The sequence below is a fragment of the Zootoca vivipara genome, chromosome 2 (assembly GCF_965207765.1).
Source record: "Zootoca vivipara chromosome 2, rZooViv2.hap1.1, whole genome shotgun sequence".
Taxonomy (NCBI): Eukaryota; Metazoa; Chordata; class Lepidosauria; order Squamata; family Lacertidae; genus Zootoca; species Zootoca vivipara.
In genome coordinates, this window is record NC_142584.1 from 62333133 (window position 1) to 62345797 (window position 12665).

The 12665-nt window shown below is 36.8% G+C and overlaps 1 protein-coding gene across 1 annotated transcript in view; it reads left to right on the forward strand.

Annotated features, from left to right (window-relative positions):
• Positions 1-12665, forward strand: part of GALNT10 (polypeptide N-acetylgalactosaminyltransferase 10) — a 38850-nt gene that overhangs the window by 12760 nt on the left and 13425 nt on the right. The window contains exons 4-7 of the mRNA XM_035105724.3: positions 709-875; positions 2554-2739; positions 6364-6547; positions 7344-7461. Of these exons, the coding sequence (XP_034961615.3) occupies positions 709-875; positions 2554-2739; positions 6364-6547; positions 7344-7461 (655 nt within the window). The remainder of the gene's footprint in view (positions 1-708; positions 876-2553; positions 2740-6363; positions 6548-7343; positions 7462-12665) is intronic.

Sequence of the window (12665 nt, forward strand, 5' to 3'; positions counted from 1 at the left end):
GAGCCAAGAAATAAAGGATAGATATTTATGTACAGAGATTCCAACAATTGCAAATAAACACTCCTCTGTATTTTATTTTATTTTATTGGTGATTTATTTTAATATGTTTGCTATAGAGTGGATATGTTTTATTTTCAGTGTTGTTGCTGTTGTTATTTTCTTGCCCATCCTTCACCAGAAGATCCCATGGCAGGTTACACCATATAAACACACAATTAAAACACTGAAACTATCTGAATAAATGAGGGATAGAAAAGAACCTCGTGGGTCACAGAACATCTGTTTACTTTGGTTGTATCCTCACTTTGAGATTTGGATGTAATCCAATCACTCACAGCTTGTATGATACATATTTTGTAAACAAATTACATTCAGAAAGTGCTGCCTGACAGTCATCCTTCTTTTGGTGTTTGATATGATCTCTCATCTCTCTGACATTCCACCCAAAAAGTTTTTAAAATATCTCCTCCATCCCACTGAGAGGTATCATTGTTTCAAGTCTTGGATCTTATATAGCAACAATGGGGAACCTCTGGCCTATGGACCCAGTTAGAATCTTATTCCTCCTGAATCTGTCCTAATACAGTACATGCTATTATTCAACTGTATATTTAATATTTAGCTAAGCAAAAAAAGTCATATAATAGTACCTAGTAACCATTCTTTGTATGCTGGTCAAGCTAGTTACTGTGTTCATTTGTCTTGTAGCTGCAATAGCAAGCTGTACCTGGAAAACCTCCCCAATACCAGTGTAATAATCCCATTCCATAACGAAGGGTGGTCATCACTTCTCAGAACAGTGCACAGTGTTCTCAATCGCTCTCCTCCTGAACTCATAGCTGAAATTGTACTGGTGGATGATTTCAGTGACAGAGGTACTTTCATTATAATATTTATTTATTCATGCAGACATACTGTATGACTGAACAAAAAAAAGGTATATAGCAGATTACGTGTGCAGTGATTCTGCTGACAAAATTCATTAGGTGAATCCTACCCAGTTTTCCAAATGTTGTTGCATATAATGGGATATATTCATACACAAAATGCTCCTCTCCAAGGTGTGGAAGATTGTTTACAATTCTGTATTAAGCTTACGGTGGATAAGCAATGTTTGGGTACACCAGGAACTGCCATTCTGGAAATATCCATAGCTAACTAAAACATACACAAAGGTTGTCAGAACAGGAACTGCAATCAAAATTCCTTTATTGCAAACTGACTCCAGAATCTCTTATGTTAAGTCATAGGAGCTTTTTGTGGATTTATGGATTTGTGTTTTAATTTCAACCACTATTCCTTTATCTTATTTAAATTAAATTATTTCATATACTGACTTTCAGAATGCTAATTATATTCTTGTGTTCAGAGTGGCTCAAATAGCTAACGCTTTATCAAGCATGGCAGTCATTTATAGTTGTTGAAATGGAGAACATGTGTTTGTATTATCATTAGATTTTTAGAAATATTTAATAGAGAGTGAGTTTTATATTACTGTGAATAGTGAGTGAGTTTTTCAGGTCCTATTCTTGGCTTTTGGCTAAGATAATGCATTTCTAAGAATGTGAAATTATTCAAAGCTGTCCCACAGTGGTTCATTACTACTGATAGCTATTTTCTCCAGTTAAAAAAAAGAGCTATGTGACAGTTAAATGAACATTTATTCAGTTTTGAAGTAGTTTGCAAATATATTCTCACATCATATAGCTCACACATATTGCAGTTTTTAAAAGAGTTCTTATTTTGAGAGAGAGAGAGCTTCTATTCCATTTGTATACTTCCCTTCATCCAAAGATCCCAGGGCGGTTATCTGGATTTGGCAAAGTGGTATGGGCTCCTACAACTGTAGACTTAAGCCACACTGTAGTTAGCAATGTAAACAAACAAACACAAAACCCAACCCCTTCACATGATATACCATACTTGAAATTTAGATCTCCCCATGTTGGTAATATACATTCTAGTGTCAAGCAAATTATTTGATTAGTAGTTTAGAAAATTGTTTGTATTATTATAGTATGCTTATGGATTAACTACTTGCCTGTCGTATATTATTGAATTATATGTAATACTTTAATTGCCTAGTGAAGGTTCTGTGCAACTACCAATACTTTATTATCTTAAAGTTTGTAGCTAGAATAAAGCAATGGCAATGATCTGTTATGAAACTTTACTTTTCTCAAGGTATCTAACCTGATCAACATGAAAGGTCTAAAATGGGATTGTATTTTTTATGGTTCTACCTGTGCTGCTTGATCACGTCTTCCTTTCAAAGCTTGCAAAGTGATTTTTTTAAAAAGTTCTTTTCTAATTTCTGATGTTTTTCTGATTTCAGCTTTCTAGCTGCTTCATTTACAGTAGTTTCACATTTAGATATGTTTCATATCTAATAGTCTAGATATAAGATATATAAAAATGATAAAATAGCAAAATTATAAAAAAACAAAACTATTAAATCTTAAAGATGTTCCAGATTCTGGAAACTGGGTTTTAAAGTTGGGGAGAAATAAAGAGTAAAAGACTGGATGAGAAATCATTTAATTTCCCATGCAGAACACTTAAAAAAGCGTTTGGAGGACTATATGGCCCAGTTTCCCAAAGTGAGGATTCTGCGAACTAAGAAGAGAGAAGGGTTGATAAGAACTCGTATGCTGGGAGCTTCTGTTGCTATAGGAGATGTTATTACTTTTTTGGACTCTCACTGTGAGGCCAATGTGAACTGGTTGCCACCCCTTTTAGGTAAGCAGATTATTGATTTATATTATTTTTATCCCACCTTTCTAATGCATGGACATCACTCAAGCCAAGGCATTACAAGTAACACTACAATTTCATAATAAATTCCCAGTATCAACATGTATTTCAGTCTGATAATCACATGTCCTGGTACGGCATTTCTAGCTATACTTTCTAGCTATGTTTTCAGAAACAGAGGCTTACAATCTGACTTAAAACTAAAATTTCATCCATAATTTAATTTTATTGTTCTGGGACTTTCCAGAACTTTTTTTCTACAAAAAGTCAGTATCTGGCTTATATAAAGACTGCTGACATCAGTTACTTAGATAATGCCTCAGTGTGATTCTCTTTGTGAAAGGGTGAGAAGGTACTTGGATAAAATGAAGGTTCAAAATAGGATTGTCTTTTTAATGGCTCTGGCTGTGTTGCTTGATCACGCCTTCTTTTCAACGCCTGCAAAGTGATCTTTAAAAAGTGTTTCTAATTGCAGATGTTTTTCTGATTTCAGTTTTTTAGCTGCAGTTGGTTCAGATTTAGCTATGTATCATGTCTAATAGTCTAGACCAGGCATCCCCAAACTGCGGCCCTCCAGATGTTTTGGCCTACAACTCCCATGATCCCTAGCTAACAGGACCAGTGGTCGGGGAAGATGGGAATTGTAGTCCAAAACATCTGGAGGGCCGAAGTTTGGGGATGCCTGGTCTAGACATAAAGATCTATAAAACATGCATTTTACCATATACTTGGATGATGGTAGTACTCCTGTTGTGACTCACCATGGATCACACTGCAAGCGCTGAAGCCCAGTGAAATATATAATCCAGCTGTGTTGGTAAATTCAAGTTAGAAAGTAGTTTTATTTGTTTTGTGAAGATGTTTTGCCTGAATTATTTCCTGCCTGAATCTAACACAGAACTTAAACACATTAGGGCTGACTGGCATATTGGTTTGTTGAAATAGTTCTGAACTTGTAGAAAAAAATAGGTTATTAACAGACCATTGTTTAAAACAAGGTTTGGCTGGTAATTGTTTGCTTGCTCCACACAGAGTAGTCTCTCATTTTGAATTACAGTGGTACCTCTGCTTACAAATAACTCTATTTACGAATTTTTCTACTTACAAATGGAGCTCCGTCCGCCATCTTGGATGCGGTTTAGATAGGATTTTTTCTACTTACAAATTTTTAGATAGGGTTGCTTCGACTTACGAATTTTTTCTCCCAATGCATTCCTATGGGATTCGACTTACAAATTTTTTCGACTTACAAATGTGTGTTTGGAACACTTTAAATTCGTAAGTAGAGGTACCACTGTACTATTTTTGCTTTGTTTTGTTTTGGTTGACAGATAAACAGAAGAGAATATAACTTTTGTATGACAAAATAGTGAGGCATTTGAATATCTGTTAATTTTTGTCTAATACCAAGGTAAACAGGCTTTTCAGATTTGTGTGTATAGACATTCAACATTAGACGCCTGCATCTGGCCAGTTTAGTTCACATATAATATGTGAAAAATGGCCTTCTCTTGCTGCTTGGCCCTAATTGTCCTCTTAAGGCTACAAAGTCACGGTGCTGCAGCCCTAGTAAGTGTATTCCCTATCTATATAGCTGTTAAAATACAGTTACCCAGATTTTTAAGAACCCTGTGCTTTCTATCTCACAGAGTTTTGGGGCCTTCCCTGGTGGTTACTTCCCTTATGCTAATAAAGTGCAGCCAATGCTACCCCCAGGACTGCATGAGGTTTTGCTCTAAACTTCTTTTTCCCTTCTTTTCTCAGTGTCTCCACAGCTTCCCAATTTTTAGACAACTTCCCTCATTGTCCCATTTTACTAAGCTTCTGTTGCACTTTCTTCATTCACCCATAGTGTTTCATAACCTTAGCGCTGAAATTTCTTCGGAGACTCCTCTTTTGATTACTCCATTGCCTCTGTTCACTGTCCTTTGTCTGTCTCTCAGTTCCTATCCTTCAGTCACCTTGCTTCTGCACCACAGTTTCCTGGTTTCATGGCACCTCTTCCCAGCAGTCTGCCTGTCCCACACAGCTACTGCTGTCATTAAGACCTGGATAGTGCCAAACTGATGGACTTCCCTCTTGGCAGGTGATCTCACAGACATTGAGAGCTCTGATCCTCAAGCAGTTGCAGTGCTCAGTGAACATCACCAGTTCTGCCAACTGGTATTGGAGAGTAGCCATGTTGGTCTGAGTCGAAACAAAATTAAAAAATTCCTTCAGTAGCACCTTAAAGACCAACTAAGTTTTTTTGGGGGGTATGAGCTTTCGTGTGCATGCACACTTTGTCAGATACACTGAAACAGAAGCAGCCAGACCCTTAAGTATATTCAGAGGGTGGGGGGTGGGGGTGATGGGAATGGGTGATGGGCTGATAGGAGTGGTAAACCTGTTGATGACTGTTAACGACTGTCTACAACCTCTCCTGGACAATGACAGCTCTCTTTCTCAAGCTCTGGGAGGAAGACCTTTCATTGCCTACAGACAGCCACCCAATCTTAAACAACTCCTCACCCACAATAATACAACCACCAGACTTAACATGGACACTGGTACCAGAGCCTGCAATAAACCCAGATGCCAACTTTGCTGCCACATACACCCAGACAACACCATTACTGGCCCCAACAACATCCAACATACCATCTCAGGACTATTTAATTGCTCATCTTCTAACATTGTGTATGCCATCAAATGCCAACAGTGCCCTTCAGCTCTCTATATTGGACAAACAGGCCAAACCCTATGCCAAAGGATAAATGGACATAAATCTGACATCAGGAACCACAAGACAGAGAAACCAGCAGGAGAACACTTCAATCTCCCAGGACATTCTATAGAAGATCTCAAAGCAGCTGTTTTATTACAGAAAATTTTCAGAAACAGACTGGAAAGAGAAGTTGCTGAATTGCAACTCATTAGCAAGCTTAAAACCATGGAGCCACCTGGAATGAACAAAGACATAGGATTCTTATCTCATTATACATGATCAAGCTTTCCTTAGCACCTCAGCCCTTGCTCCCCCCCCCCCGCAAGATCAATTGCAGTCATTAACAGTCATCAACAGGTTTACCACTCCTATCGGCCCATCACCCATTCCCATCACCCCCACCCTCTGAATATACATAAGGGTCTGGCTGCTTCTGTTTCAGTGTATCTGACGAAGTGTGCATGCACACGAAAGCTCATACCAAAATAAAAACTTAGTTGGTCTTTAAGGTGCTACTGAAGGAATTTTTTTATTTTGGTATTGGAGACTTCAACTTCACAAGCATAGACTAAATTCAACTCCAAGCTTATATGTGCTCCCAAATGTTACTTTTCCAGCATTATTATTTTATCTAGTCTTTGGGAGAGCATGAAAAATCACCAATGAATGTGAAACTCCTGTATTAGGCAAGACAGCTCTATAAAAATTTTTTCCTGATTGGTAGATAGTTCACATTTGAATTACATTACCCATGTGTGTTTCGTGGAAAGAGGAGAAAAATCAAAAAGTCGTGTAACTGTACTTCTGAATATATTCTTTATGGAGTATTGTAGATACAATTGTGTTTGCTACTCCTTTCATCTGTAGCAAAATAATGTAACATGTTTCTATCCATACCCCAGACCGCATTGCTCGAAATCGCAAAACTATTGTTTGTCCAATGATTGATGTAATTGACCATGACCACTTTGGCTATGAAACACAAGCTGGAGATGCAATGCGAGGTGCATTTGACTGGGAGATGTATTACAAGCGGATACCCATTCCTCCTGAATTACAGAAACCTGACCCGAGTGACCCTTTTGAGTAAGTTCATGACGCAAAGTGTGAATAGGTGTTTAACAAGCTAGGCTCTTGACACTGGTGCTTTCAAACAGATAGAAACTATCCTTGGCCATCACAAGTAATGTTTCATTTCAAAAGATATAATTCTTTTATGTTATCTCTGTCTACTACAACTTTTTGAAAAGAGATAATATCCATTTCAAATGTATAAAAATAATTTCAATTGCATAATTGAAATAAGTCAGAATGGTGGATATTTAATAGAACATATCGCATGCTGGTGCAAATTAAATCAGAACGTAAACTTTATTTTCTTAATAATTATGAATTCATGTTAATATAGTGGTAGGATAGCCTGACCAGGTTGGTCCATGCTTTGGTAACCTCCACGCACTTTATTTTATCTTAACCTTTGTTGCTATGTGAAAATGCAGCATTGTTAAATTGAAGATTTGATTCAGAGTATTTTGCCGCATAGACCAATTAAGGAGAGGAAGAATGTTAAAAGGTACAACATTGGGCCTTTGTTAGATAATGTGGGCTGTATTCCCACACAAATTGACAACTTCCACTATTAGAGGTCTCGTTAATTCATTCTGAAGGAAACTGCCAAGTTCTCCTGGGTTCATAGTTTAAAGATATACTGTGCAACAACATCACATAGATTAAAAGTAGTATAAAGGCGGAGCAGTAGAAAAAATATTTAAGTATGAAATGTGATTTCAGGAATGTAATTTATTGATACAGTATATGGTTGTAATGGTGGCATAACTATAATGATAGGTTTTGTAATGTGAAGGGTTTTCCCCCTCTTAAGGTCTCCCGTAATGGCTGGAGGACTGTTTGCAGTCGATAGAAAGTGGTTCTGGGAGCTGGGAGGATATGATGCAGGCCTGGAAATATGGGGTGGAGAACAGTATGAAATATCATTTAAGGTGAGCTATGTTCCCTGAAAAACTTTATTTGAAATAATGCTGAATAATGAAGTAGTTTATAAACATGAAGCACCAGTTTGCAGTCTTTGTTTTTCTGTGCGTTTATAAAATAAAACTGTTGAAAGAATTTCTGCAACATTGCTTGAAAAGAACATTTTACTGTAATAAACCAAAAATATGGCTAAGAATCGAAAGCCTCTGTCAGGCTACATGCTAACTGCTAAATGATGTTAAAAAAGTAAAGGGACCCCTGACCATTAGGTCCAATTGTGACCGACTCTGGGGTTGCGGCGCTCATCTCGCGTTATTGGCCAAGGGAGCCAGCGTACAGCTTCCAGGTCATGTGGCCAGCATGACAAAGCTGCTTTTGGCGAACCAGAGCAGCACACAGAAACACTGTTTACCTTCCCGCTGTAGCGGTCCCTATTTATCTACAGCACTTGCACTTTGATGTGCTTTCAAACTGCTAGGTTGGCAGGAGCTGGGACCAAGCAACGGGAGCTCACCCCATTGTGGGGATTCGAACCGCCGACCTTCTGATTGGCAAGCCCTAGGCTCTGTGGTTTCTGCTAAGTTGGATACGTAGCCAATAGTAAGCCTAGGAAGCAGGAGGATAATGAATGAATGGAATATTATTTTTATAAATGTCATGAAAAAAATGGCTTGCTACTATAGTCTTCTGTACAAAGAACACTCTATTGTCATAAGTGGAACAAATGAATAAATTCATGTGGGCACCTCATCTCAAAATTAAGAAGCTAGCTACTCTGCTTGTTCATTGAACTGCATTGACCTGTCAGAGCTATGAGTTTAGTTCCTAGAATTTGTTAAGTAGAATAAATACAACTGAGGTCTTCAGCAGTACTTCTAGAGGTTAAAAGGGAAGCATTAGATTAATATACAACTTGGTTACTCTAGTTAGCAAATATTTTTAATGTCTATATTCTCCAGTGCTTTTGTGATAGCTTTAGTTTTGCCTTGTGTTTGCAATTATTTCTGGAATTTTTTTAATACATAGCCATTCTAGTAGGTCCTGCATCCAAGTAAATAAGCCCCACTGCCTCAACATTAATCCAACCAACTTGCAAAGATCACAGGCGGTAATTTTGCCTTGCCAACAGCCCTTCCCTGATTATTATAATTATTTCTTTTTTCTGCTCACCCCAAGTAGTTTTTCAAATCTGAACTTTGATGCAAAAAGCGATCAAACTACATTAATTTGACAATTAACATGCAGCAAACAACATTTTCATCTCATTGTGTAACTACAAAAAGCTAAGTGATAAAGACATATTGAAGGTTTCTTATTTCCTCTGTGAGATTTCTTTACAGTTGGTTCCATTTATCCCTTTTACTAGTGTGTGTAAAGAAATCGTGTAATAATGTAATTCTCTCTGCAGGAGATGGTAAAAGCAGCATTCATCTTTTCCAATTCGGACCTTTTCAAAAACAGTAGTTTCCAAGAGTGATGACAGTGAGTCTGCAAGCTTTTTGTCTTTGAAACGCTAGAGCAGACACTATTTGATCTGCAGGAAATAAGAATACTTCATTCATCTGCCTACTTGCACACTGTATTGCAGAGGTTTCTTTCAGGCCAAGGATGATAATTTATGGTGGGTTAAATTCACTCTAATTAAATCCCAGCAGAAGTCCTCCTTTCTTTGTATTGTTCGACAGAAAAAGATGTTTCACTAAAACGGTGTGTTTTCAGGAGTTATGATAGATTGATGCATTCATCTGTGGCTGATAGAAATTCTGATAAAATAATAAGAATAAAAGATTTGTTCATAGCAACAAGAACAGAGTTTTTGAGACTTGACAGCTATGAAACCTCATATTCCATTTCAAAACTGCATCTGTTTAAACATAAGAAGATGCTGAGATCCTGCCTCTGAAGGAGCACAAAGAATCCACCTAGGACTTCTTCCAAGTAAAATAAATGGAACATTTTATTGTTTCAAAGACCAAACTTTCAACCCATTTTTAACCAACTTTTCCCCCTCACTTCATTAATCTATTCCAAATTATTGCTAGGGAATTATTACTTGGGGAATTGTGTAAGAAAAAGGGAAATCATCAGTTCCCAGCAATTCTAGGAGAGAACAAAGGGTAGTGTTAATTACTGCGCTTATCATTTCATTTCTTTTAATGTAGGGAAATTCCTTTATATAATCATTGGAGCATGTTTGCATGACATTAGGGAACCTAATTGTCTCTTGTCTTATGTAGCTTATAGGAAGGACGTGCTTCTCCAAAAAGATTCCTGTATCTTGAAAGTTTTTTGATAGCCTGCTCTGGATGAGGATGAAGTAGTCCTATGCAGTCAGCGGTTAAGGAGCTTTTACCTTGTGCTGGTTGCAAGTGAGGCCAGTTTTCTTCAGGTAGATTTTAGAAATGTACAATTTGTATTGCTATTCATGGGAAGTGAATTAGTTGAATTACTATAAAAATGTTTCCAAGTGTTTAATTTTCACCCAAAAGAAATTTCTCTTTGTGAGATTATTTTTAAGAACTAGTAGGTAGTGTAAATATAGCCTGTCCTCTAGAGCAAATGTTTACATTGAATAAAATAGGCATTTAAGTATAGACAGACTCATAGTTGAGGATACCCATCAAGCTTGGAATGACAGCAGCTATATTTTGAGATTTGATACAGTATCTCTGATTCTCTGCTTATTCTTGATCAGATTGCTGATTGTAACATACTGACATGGAATTTCTATCCAACTTCTCTGATGATTTCCCTATTTTGGCTTTGGATGTGAAGTCTTAGGGGACTCTACAGCAGTCCTGCTTCCTTCTTAGCTATTCACTGTCTTCAAACTAGACATGACATGGTTTTAAACTATGGAAAGGAAGAATACAAATAAAATTATGATGATGTTGATTAAAATGCATGTATACATGTAACTTATTTACATGTTTATGCTCTCTGGAAGACTTAGAAACAGAGTTTCTGTTCTCTGGAAGACTTAGAACAGAAGAGCCTTGCTTTTCAGATTTCTCTCTTGCTGCTTATAATATGTTTTCACTGGATTACATTTTTTTTAGTGCTGCGTTTTCTACAGAGTTATTGTATATCACTGATTAATGCTAGTTATTACTTCTCAGGATATTTTATTTCTCCCCTGTCAGAGCTGTTCCTTGTGATTTTTATATAAAGCTAGCTTTTTGTGCTTTGTAATATGAACAGTGTTGAATAGATTTTGTTTATATAGGCCTCTGCTTGGGATCAGTAGCTACACAGATAGGAATTTAGGTAGCTTTAAACTAGTTTGGGAGGCTGAAAGTTTAAGAAGTATGTAATCTATGGCACAATAATATATATGCTTTGGTTTATAATTTTTATTACACCCTAACCACTACACAACATTGGCTTTCCTCATAATAGCAGGTAGTCTTGGTATGGCCAGTCTGATCTCCTTTCTTGTAAAATAAGACAAGCGACAGGGTGATATGGCAAGGCATAAACAGTGCAATGCAGATGGACAAATATTGGCATTGTTTAAGAGGCAACAATGATCTGTGTGCTGCCTAACATACATAAAATCAGGAGTATCTTATCTGTCTGCTAGTAGCTGCTGTTTTCTGCCAAGAGCAGCTGCTTGATAGACACTTGCTATTTTTTATTTCAGTGCTACCTTTTTAATTCCTACCTTCTTTTTCCTTCTAGTGTTATAAGGCTCTCTCTTTCTACCAATCTCTTTTTACAGATGAGAATGATAGTTGCAGGTTGTAATGAATTCTGTCATCACACAAAGGGATTGCTAATAAAAGGAATCAAAGCAGCAATGAAAATGAATAGGATGTCTGCTTTTGAAATTAAATTTGTATTCAAGTAGCACATTATCAGTTGAAAACATGAGAGTTTTTAAGAGCAGTTGAGCTGGGTAAGTGTGAGGGAAGGATATCTGCAGCACATTGACAGGAACTCACAGATGACTTAGTTTGTTCATAAGCCAGTGGTCAAGTAGATTGTGTAATCAGAAGTTGTAATTTTTTATATTAATGGAATGTGTTAATCCATAATGAAGATAGTTTTCTGAAATGCTATGTAAGTCAGACAACACTGGTTCCATCTTCTTAGATGTTTTGGGCTTTTACATATTGGATGCTATCCAGTTTTAGTCAGGATCAGAATAGGCCCATTTAAAGTTACTATTGATTTCAGTGTGCCTATTCTTGAGTATAACTTAGATGTATATCACATGTTGTATTTTAATTTTAGCCTGTCTGCTGTTGGTCTAATTTCTTTGTATGGAAGTGTTCTTGTAGCTGTGAGACAATTATGGCCACACTGAAGTTCATAGAGGAAATGCTTTCCCCCAGTTGCTTTTGAAGATCCCTTGCCATCCAAGCATTTCTTACGAGAAGGAGGCTTAGGCCCAGATGAAAAGCATCAATCTCTCAGGCTGATTATGTTCTCAGCTAACATAGCTAAACACACTCCTACCCTGGGTGGAGCTAGTATATTCACGTTGCCTTCAGCTACCAAAAATCATGCCCCTAAACATTGTTGTAATTGTTGCAATCCCCTCTGGAACCTTAGGGTGAAAGGGGGTGGGAATAAATTAAAATAATTATATTCAACTAAGTTTTACTCTGAGTAGACCAATTTACATTACTAGAGCAACTTATTCATGTTCATTATTTTCAGTAGATTTACAGTATGCAGAGTAAAATTTAATTGATTACCACCTAATGTATCCATTAAGGATAGACTAATCAGTCAGTTTCAGTTCCTCTCAGTTCTTCATTTATCTTATCTTAAATTTTCTTTTGTCCCATTTCCACATTATTTTGTAAACATTTTGGAAAATCCTACATGGAAATAGGCAAGCATTTTCACTGGCATTCTCCTAATATAAACATTTTTATACAATTTTGTCTAACATAAGTAATCTAATATAATACATTTTAAACTTTATTTCCATTACACCTCCCCCTAATACACATATTTTTATACATATCTTTAAGTCTAGCAACTGCATCCTAAAATTCAAAATTGTTAATTTTAAAGGATAGCTGCATTTCAATCTGCATATTTGCTCAGTGAATGTGAATGAGGTAGGTTCACATTACAATGCTAACAATACAAATTTCTTCCCCATTCATTGTATCCATTAATGAAACTGCTTATCTGGAAACTGCTCTTTTTGAATTCAAGAATTGATTCAGGTTTGTCACTTATCAAATCAAATGGT